The sequence below is a fragment of the Diachasma alloeum genome, unplaced genomic scaffold (genome assembly GCF_001412515.2).
Source record: "Diachasma alloeum isolate Michigan unplaced genomic scaffold, Dall2.0 Dall_scaffold_00653, whole genome shotgun sequence".
NCBI lineage: Eukaryota > Metazoa > Arthropoda > Insecta > Hymenoptera > Braconidae > Diachasma > Diachasma alloeum.
This window is the reverse complement of record NW_021680785.1, coordinates 74,089-91,390: the sequence shown is the minus strand read 5'-3', so window position 1 is coordinate 91,390 and position 17,302 is coordinate 74,089. Positions and strand designations below refer to the sequence as shown.

Genomic DNA, 17,302 nt, shown 5'->3' with positions numbered 1-17,302 from the left:
GTACGTACATCGTCCAGCGTTTTAAACTGTTTATCCACTAAGGCGTGCTCCATGGACCGGAACAAGTGATAGTCGGATGGGGCCAAGTCTGGTGAATATGCCGCGTGCGGGAGAACTTCCCATCTCAAGTTTAAGAGGGTCTTCTGAGTCATGCGAGCAACGTGAGGTCGAGCATTGTCATGCAGCAGTATGACTTGCCTGTTTCCTTGCCCAGTAAATGGCCTTTTCCGATCAAGTTCTTCGCTTAATTTATTCAGTTGTCGGCTGAAGCGTTCCGCAGTCACCGTCTTAGTCCTTACGCCCACGACAGTCCTGTATAAATTGTTAGGTCGCGTCGATAATGTCAGTGGGTTTTATGTTTTTTGGGTCGCTGATCACGAATCTGTCGGTTACTTTTCCGAAAAATTGTCCCTTCAATAGTTATTAACAATTTTAATTGTTTAAAAAGCTTCATCTCAGAAACTATGATAGGTATGAGAAAAAGTTTCAAACAAAAGATGTTTGACATGTAAAAATACTCATTTTCTGTTTTATACCTTTTTCCCCTAACTATGATAGGTACGGCGTTATCGGGAGTGGCAGCGGAGCAGGCGGCGCGTTAGTACTTGCGCGAGGTGTTGGCGCGCTCCGATGCGTTTATCGGGACACTCGATACAAATAGAGAAAAATAGTTCAAATGAAAAATATTTGCCATCAAATTTCCTATATAATTAATGTATTTGGTGAATGACTAGATTTAGGGTGGATGTGGGATGAAAATGTGGAGGGAGATGTTGGGAAAATTACTGATGAGCCGGATTTAAAATATCACACTTTATTTTGTGGGATCGAACCACTTTGTCAAAACTATTTACACTCTTTGGTAATTTAATTGTTGAATCTCTAATTACACTGATAATTGTCTTTCACTGTTAATTCGTTGAGTCACTGAATTTAGACTGAATTTAATCAACAGAGGTGATGTACTGAACAAAACGGTGATCTTACAAAGACCGGTGATGTACTTGATTACTAGTGAGCTAGGTGAGGTTCAAGAAGCTACTGTACTCGGTGAGGTGCGATATAAAACTTGTACAGGTGATTTGCCCGAGATAGACTTGTACGGTGAGAGGCTAAGCCTAAACTGATTCGCGCGTGTTTCGGCGACCTATGACTGATGATCCGAAGGGTCCCGGAGATTTTCGAAGTAGGCCGATGGTCGACCAGAATGTTCTGGAATTTTAGTTGCGTTTCAAACATAATGTTTTGACATTTTTTCCTACAACTAGTAGTTGACGAGATATTAACGCTATCATGCTGCGTGATTTGGGAAATTACCTACAACGCTTTTGTTTACTGCTGTTTCACGAGTAAACGATTCGAGATACAGGAAAAAATGTCGCATAAAAGTTGGTCTCCCATAAAAAATACACACATTTGATTTTTTGTTTTTTTGCCATATCTCCATTATTTACAGAGATAGAGTCCGTTATAGTCCTTATAGTCGTTGCCCCACGACAGTCCTGTGTACAGTCGAGCACTAAAGTTCGTGAACAACCTGAACTTGTATCCTATGTATTCTGTTCACGAACTTTAGTGTTCGACTGTACACTAGCGGCCGGGTCGCGCGCTCTCTCTGCGCGCAAACTATTGAATTGTTCATATCTTTCTAACTAATCGACTTATGTGAATTCAATATATGACAAAGGTTGTTCTACATAATCGTAGTAACATGTTTTATCTAAATAGTTTCCCGATGTCTGTCATAGTTTTCTAGATAAGGCCTTTTAAATAATTGAAACTGTTAATAACAATTGGCGGGACAATTTTCCGCAAAAATAACCGACAGATTCGTAATCAGCGACCAAAAAAAAAAAGAATTTATTAACATTATCGATGCGACCTAACAGTTTATACAGGACTGTCGTGGGGGCAACGACTATAAGGACTATAACGGACTCTATCTCCGTAAATAATGGAGATATGGCAAAGAAACAAAAAATAAAATGTGTGTATTTTTTATGGGGGACTAACTATTATGTGACATTTTTTTCTGTATCTCGAATCGTTTACTCGTGAAACAGCAGTAAACAAAAACGTTGTAGGTAATTTCCCCGATCACGCAGCATGATAGCGTTAATATCTCGTCAACTACTAGTTATAGGAAAAAATGTCAAAACAGTAATTATATGAGAAATTTGGTGGCAAATATTTTTCGTTTCAACTATTTTACTCTATCTGCATCGAGTGTCCCGATAAATGCATCGGAGCGCGCAAGTATCCACGCGCCGCCCACTCCGCTGCCACCGCCGATAACGCCGTATCTATCATAGTTAGGAGAAAAAGGTATAAAACAAAAAATGAGTATTTTTACATGTCAAACATCTTTTGTTTGAAACTTTTTTTCATACCTATCATAGTTTCTGAGATAAAGTTTTTTAAACCATTAAAATTGTTAATAACAATTGGAGGGATAATTTTTCGGGAAAGCAACCGACAGATTTGTGATCAGCGACCCAAAAAACATAAAACCCACTGACATTATCGGCGCGAACTAACAGTTTATGCAGGACTGTCGTGGGCGTAAGGACTATCTGACCTGTTTCCAGGAATTCGTAATAAAGCACACCCTTCATGTCCCACCAGATACACAGGAGAATCTTCTTTAAGTGGATGTTCTGTTTTGGCGTCGATGTACTGGATTGTCTGGGATCTACCCACGACTTTTTACGTTTGGGATTCTCGTAAAAAATATACTTTTCATCACCCGTCACAATTCTCCACAAGAAGTCCTTTTTTTGTTGCCGGGCAAGCAGTGAAAGGCACGTGTTCATACGTTGACCTAGGTTGTGTTCGGTCAACACATGTGGGACCCACCTTCCAAGTTTTTGAATTTTTCCCATTTGATGCAAACGCTTAGAAATAGCTGTTCGGGTGACTCCTAACTGAGCTGCAAGCTCTTGTTGCGTTTATGTTGAGTCTTCATCCAGTAGAGCTTGCAATTCCGCATCTGTAAACTTTCGAGGCTGTCCAGGACGCGGCTGGTCACTCAGATCGAAATCACGACTTCTAAAACGTTTGTACCAATAATTACACGTTTCATAAGATACAACGTCGGCACCAAGAACACTACACATTGATTCCCGTGCTTCAGAAGCATTTTTTCCTTGATGGAATTCGTATAAAATGCAGTGCCAAATGTGCTGTTTATCATTTGCCATCGTAAACTCTGCTATTCTGAAAGGTTATGTAACTTACATAGACTTGTCGTTCCGTGTTCTGAAACCTTTTGTCCGATCCTTTCAAAACCAGAAAAGACCGCGAATATATTTCTATTTTAAATATAATTTTAAGCTCGAAGAAAAAATCTGTAAATTTAAGTCACACACCTAATAAAAAGGCAATGACGAAATGACATCAAGTCACTTCAATTTAAATTTGAAATATTTTTTTTTTATTCATACTTCTTTCCTACTACCATTACGGTTTTTATAGACTCCCCATTTGTCTGCCTTGCTTCTCTCACTTCTCTCTTCTGATTTATTATCTGCGTTACCATGGGCCATCTTACTCTTAACTGTACCTCATTCGGGCTAGGACTACATGGGAAACCATGGAAAACCCCAGTCGTACAGCCGGCCGATTGTACAGATCCCTAATGTGCCCTTCTGTCACACTGATTAAAAGGGCACACGGTGCCTTCCTTTCGAAATTTTTGGGTGAAGTTGTTCCTAAGCGGTCACCCATCCAAGTACTAACCGCGCTGAACGCAGCTGCACTCGGATGTCCGCCGGAGCAACACCTAACTCACCCAAACATTACAGTCGCCTTTTAAATTTGAAATATATTTTCACAATTTATTTACACTTAGTCTTAAAATTTGAAATAATTAAAAAATAAAAAATGGACTGTGAACACCGTTAAAATAACGCAAGGTGGATGTAAAAATGTAAAGATGTTATGGTGTCGCGATATAATTACTAGGCAATGCTAGGTGATACTGATGAATACTGAAGTAATACGAATACTGGCTGTTGCGTGAACATTTTGATTGGTTTGTATATTTGAGGGGTAGAATGGTTGAAATGGAGAGTTGAAAGAGAAAGGGCGCCACAAAATTTGGGATACGTCGTAAAACCATAAACTACCCAAGCAATGAAAGAATTAAACATTTTTATATGATACGTGCGTGTAACCGCATGGGTTTCAGTTGACTATAGTCAACTGGAAATTAGCGGGTTTCGAGCGCCTACCCACACTCAACTAAAACCCGAAATAACGCATGACGCGCATGCGCATCACCTATTCAAGAGAATAACAAGGAAGGAAATCTAACCTCCGAATAGCGAATACATGGAATGACTGAAAAATGAAAAGGTGATTTTCGAAGAAGATAAAATGAGCCCAAATCGTATAATTCCTGATAGTGATGAAGAGTTGGGCAGTGAGGAGGATTTATTTACTGATGAGGAGGAGTTGATTGGTGATGTGATATTTGAAGAAAATGGAAATGAAATATTCTCCAATGAAGCAGCAGCAGGATCGCCAAAAACTCCTTCTTCGATCAAATACTATAACTTAAGGGCTTTATTGAATTCTAATAATCAAAATAATGTCAAGGAAACACAGAGAAAAATTATTTTTGCTTTTCAGAGACATGTCACAGAATTCACCGAAGCTTCACTGAAATTTGGTGATTGATTTCTAGAAATTAGTGATAAGTCATTGAGAATTCAGTAACGAAAATAAAATTTTTCAATCACACTTTTTTATGATTACTTTTTTTAGATAAATGTGATCTTTTTTCTTCAGTGGGGGGCCTGTTTTCCGCACTAGTTACGTAATGTACTATTCCCGGCTTTCGGCAAACGGAAACAACAAATGACGATGCGTAATGGTGATTCGAAATAATTAAATAGTTTCCCGGATTCGAGGAATGACAGTCCAATAATGAAAGGGTTTTTGCAATTGAAGAATATTTCGAGAATTAACAGCTTTGCCATGAAAAAAATTGCGTTCAAACATAAAGAAAATAATCTTTGAAATTTGATCCTTCAAATGTATTTTCGGGAATTCATCGAAATTACCTGACAAAAAACATACATGGAATCTTCATGGAAAGCTTCTACGACATTTATCTCGCGAAACGTATTAGAAATTAAGATCGATAGTTACCTTTGCTTATTGGACGTAATCGAACATCCGCTTTTTTTTAGCTCCATTTGACTCTAAGTTTCCGGATATTTTCAAATGATTTTATTATTTAAACTTTGCAAGTCGGAATTTGAATTTCGATATTGAACCGTTAGCAAACATTTTAAAAATGTGAAACAAAAATTGGAAAGTCTAGTTTTTGAGGAAGATTGATGAATGGATTGAAAAATTGCAATTTTTGAGTAGTGCAAGCATTTTCTATAAATAATTTATAAACAATCAATTTTCCACCATAAAAATCATTTGTTTGGAATGCTCACTAATTGATTCAGAATCAGAATTTTAATAGAAATCGATTTCATGTCTAAAAAAATTACGTTTTCGAAAGTTTAAACAATTTCAATTATTTATTTATAGGCACCAAATGTTGAAAAAAATAATAATGCTATGCAAAATGTAACTGAAATGACACTTAATAATATTCATGAATTTTGGAAAATTTATCTGTTACATTGTATCTTTTATACTTCACAATTTATTTGACAAAATTGGCGATTGAAAATGTTTCAATCTCTAGCGTGGTTTGTACCATAATGAAAGATACTTGGATATCCTTAGACGAAAAATCATTGGGTATTGAAATCAAGAACCCCGAGGTTTTTAGCCCTCGGTTGTTCACTCCACCTCTAGTATCTCATTCACTCTACTGTGGCGCCCTATACGTCGGCAGGCGTCATCCTCATGAGGTGAACAACCGAGGGTTAAAATGAAAACTGAGTTTTTCCAATTGACAAGCTTGTCTCCTTCAATTATCTTCATTAATTCTGGCAAGCCATCACAACTTAAGCAACCTCTCACTGAGTTTTCAGTTTACAACAGCGGCCACAAATATTATAATCTCCTATTAATTTATTTTCATAATTTTTTTTACAAATTCATATACCATCTTTGAATTTTCATAATGGGAGTCTTCTTGGGGTTCATACCAGCCGCGTCCACATCGTGAACCCTGGGTAACGCTGAATGCTTTGAATTTAATTTGATACCTTAAGGTAATAATTAATAATTTTGCTTTATGGAAGGAGGTGCCGAATGAGAAGTTCCGTACATTTATGTGAACATCCATAATAATATATGAAATGATTCAAGGAGGTTTAAATTTATTAGTGGATACCCACCGACAATTTTGAAATATAATTTAGTAGGGGCCGTGGTTGTAAACTGAAACCCTCACTGATAAATCCAACTCTTCAACTCCAAATGTCTATTGTGATCAATGAAAAATATTTCTGAGGTTTTTAATCAAAACAATATATTGTAATACACCATTTCATCAACTTTCAGTTATTGCACTTGCGTTAGATATTATGTTGACCCCGGTATTGGCGATTGTATTTCAGCAGGTTCAATAAAATGATATCTCAGCGAAGGTCATTTATTCATGCATCACCTGGCCTGTAATCAGGCAAATGTCCGAATAGATATAGGATACCTGTTCTGTTGCGCCAGGAGGAGAGGTCCAGGGATCCAATGGGAGGCTAAGAGAGGGTGTAGGGTGGCTTGTGGTGTTTCAGTAGCGTGCCGACATTTGAACGAGTAACACCGCGCTCGGAGTGCCTCCAGCATTTGTCGATGACTCGACAATTTCAATAAGTGTATCATTTGTTTTATTGAAATGTTCCATCACCGTCTGATTTATCGATTTGGTGCGACGTGTCGATGCGAGTTCATTTATTTGTGATCAGTATTCAGTGCGCTTACGATCAACAGGTCACACGTACCACGAGGGAAGGTAATGGTGATTTATAATGTGTAAATGTTTCTGAATCATTCCAGCCCGAGGTGATGGTACTCCCAGTACTGTTCATGTTCAATTAACCGAGTATTAAAAATTGAATTGTTCTAATAAATTAACTGAGAGACGTGCAATCGATGTGCCTAACTCCCCGAGCGAAAATTTTGGTCAGGTTTAAGTCAAGACTGGATCAGGTCATGCCTGAGGATTGATCAGAAAATGATATGATGTTTGTAAAAAACACTGTGCCAAGGAAAATTTTTCTTCGGTTTTTGTATATTTTTAAAGTTTTTTATAGAAGTTGAATTTTTCTAGAAAATTGTCTTCCTTATTTCCTGGAAAAAGTAAAAAAAAAATTTCTTGGCATAGTGTTTTTTAGAAAAATACTTATTGTTGTTTCTTTACGAAGATTTAATTTATTTTTGCAAAGCGAGCAAATGATTAATTTTGTGTTTGTCTACAGACCCCGAAAATATACTTGCCCACATGTAATTCATGTATTTGATAATATTGATAATGGGCGCGGAGATAATGTGAAATACGAACATGAAGATAGGAACTCGTTGTTATCGGTGTAACTTTCTTAATATTGACTTGAAAAGAAAGTGGGCACATCAATGAAAAGCTTGCGAGCGAATTATATTATGTAACTGAGGGTATTTTCCATGTAACTTGTCTCGTTTTTGTTTTATTGAATAGGCATGATCTGGGGGCAGCGGAGGGGGTAGATACTTCGTGTATAGACACTCGGCAGCGCTCGGGCAGAGGTGTTGAATAGTCGGAGTAAAAAAATTCACTTGGCCGATACGCTGCCGCGTATCTCGATAACTGGATCACGCCCTGATCAGTCATGTAACGCCACTTTTAATCAAGACTTGATCAGGCATACCGTTTCTGCATTCAACCCGGATAACCTGTCCATTGGAATCAATAATAATTATTAATTATAATTAATTCAGAACAAAAGATAATTCAATTTTTTTACTGTAGATCATCTCTCTTAATAAATCTCTAACGTAATTATCGCTGAAAAAAAAAACACATGATTTTTGCCGAAGCTGGGGATCCAACCGGGGAGCCTACGATTATTGATCCTATGCCCTAACCACTAGTTATCGCGTTATTGTTATTCAGTGGAATTTGTTTTACTTATATGATCTGTATTGGGGGATTTGTTGACTTCGAAGTTATTCATGAACTCGCGGATTTTTGCATGCCGAAACCGTAATAACAAACAAGCATAAGTGCTCACTTCCCTATGCAAGTACGCTTAGGTTAATAGCAGACAAGCGCTTACGCTTGTCTGTTAGTAAAGTGTCGATAAATTCGGAGAGGACAAATTTGTCTAGTTACAATTTTATTCATTTGATTAATGGATAATAATTCTAACCATCATAACACTATTGAACATATGAAAGTTTGACGAATTTTTTTTTACTGAAGATAATTTGCTTGTAAGTTTGATTCTTCTACTATATATATTCCTGGCACCATCCTTTCCTCCCCCCGTATATTTAATTAAAGCTGTTTGATAAATAAATTGAGAATTAATATTAAGAATTCGATTCTCGGAAAATATTTGATCAAATTAAAATCAGGTGGGTCGGATCCAAACCTTATCTTTTTTTCTTCAGTTGATCTCATTCAACTGAAATTCAAGTACATCAAATCCGGATCGGATCAAATTGGGTTTAAGCAGCTTGACCGCAGACTAAGATCATGCCTACCTGATCAGAACTTGACCTGAGTCCACATACAGATTTTGGGATCCAATCTACTGGATCAAAACTTGATCAGATTCTTATCAGGCGTTACGTGATCGTACTTGATCAGTACTTGATTTAAACTCGCCTGCAGTTTTTGGAATACAATCTAGTAGATCAAAACTTGGCCAGATTCTCATCAGACGTCACCTGATCATGTCTACCTGACCAGAACTGAACTTGAAGTTTATGGAATCCAATCCATTGAATCAAAACTTGGTCAGGTTCTCATGAGAAATCAGCTGATCGGTCGAACCTTACTACACAGGTCAATCAACTTCTGATCGTACTTCAGGTGCAAACAATTTCCACTCGGGTTCATTATTCAAATAGTCAGTTTGTACGTAGGTAACAATAGCATCGAAATCTTATGATGGCCATTAACCTTGTTCGTCAAGAACTTTAGAGGGATTTGTTAACAGATTTCATAGAGTTGGTATAGTATTTCAACTACAATTGAACAACTGTTCCTCTGTGTAATTTCACTTCGTCCATGCACGGATTTCGTTATTGTATTCTGATATGTTCACCTCAGCTAGCTAAACATATGGCCATTTTCATTAATTATTCACAGGACATATTTGAGAATAATTTATGCGGTATGAGAAGCAATGTGGATGATTCTGATTATGGATAATTTTTATCATTTCTCTCACGACATTCACAGAATTAGCCTAGAGTGGTATCACCTTGAGCTATTTCGTTCCCTTCGTAGGATAATAATTCATCTCTGTTTCATACGTTAATTTTACATTTCTATCACTTCCTCCTGCTAACTTCATTTCCCTCGAAGCATCGAAAATTACTGATGACGACCTACCACATTATTGAAGATTATATCTCAATAGTGATTCCATTATCAATATTTTCACGTGATTACTCCGCTGATTGATTCTCCGTTTGATTAATTACAGGAGGTCCAGCTCTTGCGCCCGGAGGAGCCCCATGGTCCTGGCAAACTTTGGTTGGGGAAATATTCTCATTGTTTATATTAATTTATGCCGCAAGGATAACGATGATTGAACTGCGGTGAACAATGTAGCCAGTGGGATGCGCATGCTGCATAACAAAATCGGGGAGCGAATTTAATGATTTGACAGTGATTAAAGGGAGATTGACAGCGTTAATAACATTGTTCACTAGTTCAATCTGCGGGAAATACGAAGCGCGGAAATTTCAAACCCAGCAATATCGCCGGAAGAGTCAGATGAAATAAAAGTGAAAAATGGCCATGAACAGTCCCGGGCCGTACACCAACCCAAAGTCCCCGAGGAGTCCGCGTCAGCTTCCCCAGCTGCCTCAAATGACCTCCATCACGGGGCAGAGGAGTCCCTGTCTAACACCTCAAAACTTTAGCTGCAAATCACCGGGCACACCTAGGGTCTTCGAATTCCCACCTGAATACTGCCCCGAAACGCCGAATGCTAATTTCGTCTTCGAGGATTTTGGAAAAGTTGAGTCGATATCGGGATCGAGGAATAATTTATTGTCAGAAAGCTCCGGTGGAAATACAAGTGGATCCAACAGTTTTGGAAGGAACTCGACTATTTACAGTCCACATGCACCTGCGACAAAGAATCCACGAGGTCCGGCTGATCCAAAATCTCCGGTTTTCCAGTTTTGCAATCCGAGAAAGAACTTTGGGAAGACTCAGAGCTATCCGTCTAAAAGCCCAGTGTCAACGCCCCCGATAATCAATTCCTCGTCGAGAAATAAATCAATGAGTTGTGGATCACCTCAGATTTTCAATCAGAAGACAGCGAAGTCATTAGAGTCAGGCAGAAGGAACTCGTGTTTGAATCTCGGAACTAACATTTCACCAACGACAATTGTCACTTCGTCGTCACGCAGTCCAAGTCCTAGGACAACTGATAAGGATAGGTTTGAGACTTGCACAAATCAGGACAGTCGTGACAAATTCACGAAACTATCCAAGAGGGATACCGAGAGTCCTACTAAGGGGGCCAGACAACGACTCGGGAGTTTACAATTGAACAAGAGTTATGGGTGTTTGAATGAGGTCGGTGAGAAGCTGCTAATGAGGTCGACTGTAAAAAATATTGCGAGAAAGTCCACCAGTGATCTCACTGAGTTCGATAATGCCGGGGGGGATGAGGTGGGAACTGAAGTTACGGTCTTATCTAGCCCGAGACGAAGGGGCTCGATGAAGGGCGGATTGGGTGAGTTCAGTTTTCTGGTAATTGACATTCAATACTATCGGGTTACCCGATGTTGCGATCTCTTGATTGAGGACTGGGTTATGTGAGTTGTTTGTATTTTCCTGTGTTTTATAGTATCAGAATCGTATCGATTGATACTGATGAAAGTTCATAACCTTGAAATTTAATAGTTTTTTGCTTCCGAATGGAAACCTTGTATTCGACCGAGTTTTTTATTTTCCAATTTTGATTGCAAATGGTCTAGAATGTTAGGGAACGTGAGGAAATGTTTTTAGGGTCATGTCTGCATGTATGTATGTGACAACTGGTGTTTTTGGTGATTAATTTTTAGAAAATTTCAGATAAATACGATGAAATTCCTAAATGAGAATCTAAAATAGTGTCCCATTAGCTATGACTGAGCTCAACTTTGGGACGCCTTCTTAGCCCGATCCAGTAATTCCTGAAATATACAACTTGTTTAAATTTAGTTTTTCCGCAATATCTCAAGAACGATTGCACTGATTTCAATTTTTATTTTTTCAAAATACTTCTCTCGACGGCCTCTATCTAGATCAATCATAATATTTATACCCATTCATACAAAATTTTCAAGATACTGCGGTTTTTTGAATTTTTAAATTTTTTCATTCTCATAGGCAAAAAAACTTGAGAAAAAATGAAGAAAGCACTACTACTATAACTATAGCTTTCACAATACTGAAGGTTGGTATTTTGGATAGGTGCAATCGGCAGTGCAGTTTTGGAGATATTTAACCTGTTGTCTAAATTTATTTCATTCAAAGGTTGAATATTTTCCTGTAGATCCCCTCTAGCATGTAGTTACGCTGGTATACCTATCACAACGATAGGGAATTGATACGGATCTATTCGAGAGCTTACTACAAATGAAATTGATGGAACTAAAAAAAAGAAAGAGACTAATGACCCAAAAAGTCACGGTCACATGACTTCTGTCGCATAGGCTCGAACCTCTGCTTGTGTTTCTAGAGAAAATGCTTTTCAGGGAATTGTGAATGTGGCGATCGTTTAATAAAAGCCCATGAAGATTGCTCGGTTGATATTCGAAACCCATATACATTTGTATTTTTTTTTATTCTGAGGTATGAAAACACTCGCAGTTGAGTTTCACTTTTTGTCCGTATTGTCGAACACGTTGGAATGCACAGAGTGATATGACATTTATAAGATTGCGTTACATTTGTAATGATGCTCTCCATTTAGTTGGGAAATGTGAGACAGTCCTCAGTAGATGAATCAGCCATTGGTAATAGCTATGTAGTTCAGTAGACACGTGCAACTTCAAAGCCAATAGATATAGATCGCGGATAATCCAGGAGTCGTGTGTTCGCCGGGTTAACCAGTGTAAATCTGGTGGTAATATATTATCTTTTCTGTGAATGTGCAAACTCATCAACAGTAGTAAATGAAGATCAATGAGACTATTTTACTAATGGTGTACCTTATTTGTGTTGACAGCTTATCTGGCATCGAGACGGGGATCGCGAGATAGCCAAGCGTCCAATCTGTCGAATGTCAGCAATGAGGATGTCGGACCATTGAATTTCAGCGCTCATCCGAGGGGGCGACAGAGGAGAACTTCCAATTTTCTGGAATTACCAGGTATTTGCGAGGGGAAAATCTGTGGAAGTCGTAACGGAACAGTTTGCATGAACCCGTGTCAAAATTTTACCGGGTCTCCCGACGCAGTTTCAACGTTTTGAACCTACATTGCTTTGTTGTTCAAATTCTCCGCCGAATTTTTACCGTACTTTCAACTTATCTCAACGTGAAGGCCCATAGACGTTGAAAAACACTCAATATCCACCGTATATTAAATGTACTCTCAACGTTAATGACGTATGTTTTCTGTTAACGTACGTTGTAAGATTCGACGTCCACATTTGATTGTATCAAGGTCATTATTGACGATAATTAAAAAATTCATTACCGTGTTAAAGACTCACGTAACTAAACTATAAGTGTTAGTACATTAATAACATTAGTTCGAAGTTCAAACAATCGTGTGTCTGAAGGGTGAGAAGGGAGGGTCCAAGAGTCAGAAGGGTTAGTTGAGTATAAGGATCAATTGAGTATAAGGGTGAGTTGAGTCCAAAAGATTACGCGAATCTAAGGGTCAGATAAGTGAAAGCCTCAGTTGAGATTGAATGTCAGTTGAATTTAAAGGTGAGTTGAGCCTAAGGGTCAAAAGAAGACAAAGGGTCAGACGAATCCAAGGGTCTGTTTTGTAAGGGCCAGAAAATTAAAAACCTCAGTTGAGTTCAACTATCAGTTGAGTTTAAGGGCCAGTTGTGTATAAGGGTCAGTTGAGTGTATGGGTCAGATGAGTGCGAAGACCCTATTGGGCCTGAGAGTCAGATGAGTCTACGACGAGAATAAGGATCAAATGAGTCTGAGGGTCAGATCGATTCTGAGGGTCAGGTGAGCCAAAGGTCATCTGACTTTGAGATTGAACTGATCCTTAAACTCAACTCAGCATATTACTCATCTGACCTTTAGATTCGCCTGACCCTTCGTACTCTTTTGACCCTTAGGCTCAACTGACTCGTAGATTCGCGTGATCCTTCACACTCAACTGACCCTTAAATCCGCCTGACCTTTTGTAGTTGTTTGACCGTTAGACTCAACTGACTCTTAGATTCGCCTGATTCTTCGGACTCAAATAACTCTTAGATCCATCTGACCCTTAAACTCAACTGACACTTGGACGCAATTGATCTTTAAACTGAATTGAAGCTTTTGCGTATCTGGCCCTTACTCAACAGACCCTCAAATTCGCATGATCTTTTGGACTCAACTAATCCTTAGAACCATCTGACCCTTAAACTCAACTATCACTGAGACGCATCTAACCTTTAAACTCAACTCAGACTTCTGCTTATCTGACCCATACTCAACTGACCCTTATATTCACCCGACCCTTCGTACCCTTTTGACACTCAGATTCGTGTGATTCTTCGGACTCGGCTGACCCTTATATCCATCTGGCCCTATGCGGAAGGTTTTACGCTTATTGATAAAAAAAACCATCTGGCCCTCATACTCATCTGACCCTTAGATTCATTTGACCCTTAAACTCAATTGATCATTAAACTCAACTGATACTTGAACAGAACTGAGCCTTTTACTTATCTGACCCTTACATTCGCCTGACCCTTCGTACTCTTTTGACCCTTAGGTTCAACTGACCCTTAGATTCGCGTGATCCCTCAGACTCAACTAACTGNTGTTAGTACATTAATAACATTAGTTCGAAGTTCAAACAATCGTGTGTCTGAAGGGTGAGAAGGGAGGGTCCAAGAGTCAGAAGGGTTAGTTGAGTATAAGGATCAATTGAGTATAAGGGTGAGTTGAGTCCAAAAGATTACGCGAATCTAAGGGTCAGATAAGTGAAAGCCTCAGTTGAGATTGAATGTCAGTTGAATTTAAAGGTGAGTTGAGCCTAAGGGTCAAAAGAAGACAAAGGGTCAGACGAATCCAAGGGTCTGTTTTGTAAGGGCCAGAAAATTAAAAACCTCAGTTGAGTTCAACTATCAGTTGAGTTTAAGGGCCAGTTGTGTATAAGGGTCAGTTGAGTGTATGGGTCAGATGAGTGCGAAGACCCTATTGGGCCTGAGAGTCAGATGAGTCTACGACGAGAATAAGGATCAAATGAGTCTGAGGGTCAGATCGATTCTGAGGGTCAGGTGAGCCAAAGGTCATCTGACTTTGAGATTGAACTGATCCTTAAACTCAACTCAGCCTTTTACTCATCTGACCTTTAGATTCGCCTGACCCTTCGTACTCTTTTGACCCTTAGGCTCAACTGACTCGTAGATTCGCGTGATCCTTCACACTCAACTGACCCTTAAATCCGCCTGACCTTTTGTAGTTGTTTGACCGTTAGACTCAACTGACTCTTAGATTCGCCTGATTCTTCGGACTCAAATAACTCTTAGATCCATCTGACCCTTAAACTCAACTGACACTTGGACGCAATTGATCTTTAAACTGAATTGAAGCTTTTGCGTATCTGGCCCTTACTCAACAGACCCTCAAATTCGCATGATCTTTTGGACTCAACTAATCCTTAGAACCATCTGACCCTTAAACTCAACTATCACTGAGACGCATCTAACCTTTAAACTCAACTCAGACTTCTGCTTATCTGACCCATACTCAACTGACCCTTATATTCACCCGACCCTTCGTACCCTTTTGACACTCAGATTCGTGTGATTCTTCGGACTCGGCTGACCCTTATATCCATCTGGCCCTATGCGGAAGGTTTTACGCTTATTGATAAAAAAAACCATCTGGCCCTCATACTCATCTGACCCTTAGATTCATTTGACCCTTAAACTCAATTGATCATTAAACTCAACTGATACTTGAACAGAACTGAGCCTTTTACTTATCTGACCCTTACATTCGCCTGACCCTTCGTACTCTTTTGACCCTTAGGTTCAACTGACCCTTAGATTCGCGTGATCCCTCAGACTCAACTAACTGTTACACTTATCGGATCTTTACACTCACTGACTTTTATATGAAGGGTCCGACCCTTACACGCCTTAGATCTATATGGACTCTCATTCCCTCTCATGTCCTCCCCCTGCTCCTTTCCTCTTAATTTCTTGTATTATTCTATCGCCTACTTTCTTTCTGTTTTTTCCTATTTTTCTTCTTATTAGTCGCTTATATAAACCCGAAAAAAATACAACTCACCACAAGCAACTGTACAGCTCAAAAGCATACCAGGATATTCTGCGATCACTGAGCTTGAGTAGTAGCGAGTAAAACCAGAAAAAGGATGCGGGTGACCGAAAGGGAACACGGCAGAACTACAAGCAGGGATATCTCGTGAACCAATGGACCGATCTGTTTTTTTCTTTTTTTACCATTTTTGTTTCACCAAGTTACTAATATTTATATTTTTGCCATTCTTCCACCGATTAATTTATGCAAGATTTAATCAATTAATCGATGTTAGAATGGAACTGGTAGTGTGGAGTGGATAGGGGGGAGGAAGGAAGGAAAGAATGTACGGTGGGGGAACCTAATTTCAATCTAATTTCAATGTACAATCTGGAAAAAATGGAAAAAAGAGAAGGTATTTACGTTAAAAGTAGGTTGAATCGGTGCATTTGAGCCTGTACAATGGACAACGTACTTTCAACGTCCTAAACCCACCAGTGGACCTTGAAACTACGTTGGGAGACCCGGTAAAATTTCGCCTCGGGAAGATACAAAATTTTTATGGACTTTTTGACGTTGGGAATCCTATAAGATCATCCTACGGAAAAATCTTTCCGATAAGGTTTTTTCAGTCGAAGAAGTTCTTTAAGAAAATTTTTGCTAGACGCGGGGGTTTCCATAAGCCGATTTTGAGATTCTTAATGTGGATCTCCCCATTGGGGATTAAATGTTTGAGCTCATTATGAGGTCCTCCACAGAGAAAAATAGTTTCTAGTTTTTAAATTACTGATAATGAGGATCCATGGTTTCAGATGGCATTGTACTGAGAATTAGAAATTGGCTATTAGAAAAGTTCCTAAAATTCAGGATTGAAAACCTACTTATTTCAAGTGAGAAAGGGTTTTAAATTGAGAAGCTTTGCTTTCTGAACCTGAAACCAGGCGAAATAATCACTATTTCTGAAATAATCAAATATTCATTTTGCATGAATTGGGTCAAGGTGCCAAATCATATACGTTGAATAATAAAACAGGATAATATAAACATAAGTGGATTGATTTTAAAGAAGGAAAAAGTATCAATTCAAGAATCTGAATATTCAATGCTGAATTTATTGTTCTCACTGTATGGCTTTACGCCTTTGACAGATGGAAGTACAGATTTCCTAAGTTGTACATACGTTGTATATAAATACAGACGACCGAGAGGTTATGGCACACGTATGCATCAAAAACAAAAGATAACACAAAGGAAAATTTAATAATAATGATATTTAAATATGAGAAGTTGTTCGCTGTTGTCCTTCTCTTGAGGTAGACTGTCTTTCCACGTCTTTTTCCTCATCTTGAAGTCCCGCACATCCATGATGTAGAGCGTCCCTCCATATCCAAGGGTTTTTCAGCTTCCTTCCGCAGATTTCTGATGATTTCTCTGTGTTGAAATGTCAAGAGGTGTCCATGAGGTTGCAGGTTAAACCCGGAGTTTGAGTCCGGCTGCCAAGTCACCCTAACCTCACTTCCTACGCGTCCCTCAATTTGTGTCCGTTTCCTCGTAATGTGTTATCTGTTGCCAAGATAACAGTTCGAACCCGGGTATATATGCCACTCCGGGGGGAGTGAAGACTTTTTTTGACAGTTTCACGTCTTAATTACTCAAAAAACTTCGTAAAATTGGAAGACGCGGGGATGAGCGGCCCATCCGAATCTAATACCGTTACCGACCGAGCCCGAATC

General features: G+C 38.9%; 1 protein-coding gene across 1 annotated transcript in view; it reads left to right on the top strand.

The window, feature by feature from the left end:
- The first annotated feature begins 9,828 nt into the window (after positions 1 to 9,828).
- Positions 9,829 to 17,302, top strand: part of LOC107043985 — a 70,323-nt gene continuing 62,849 nt past the window's right edge. The window contains exons 1-2 of the mRNA XM_015265715.1: positions 9,829 to 10,871; positions 12,351 to 12,494. Coding sequence (XP_015121201.1) covers positions 9,917 to 10,871; positions 12,351 to 12,494 — 1,099 coding nt within the window. The 5' untranslated portion in view covers positions 9,829 to 9,916. The remainder of the gene's footprint in view (positions 10,872 to 12,350; positions 12,495 to 17,302) is intronic.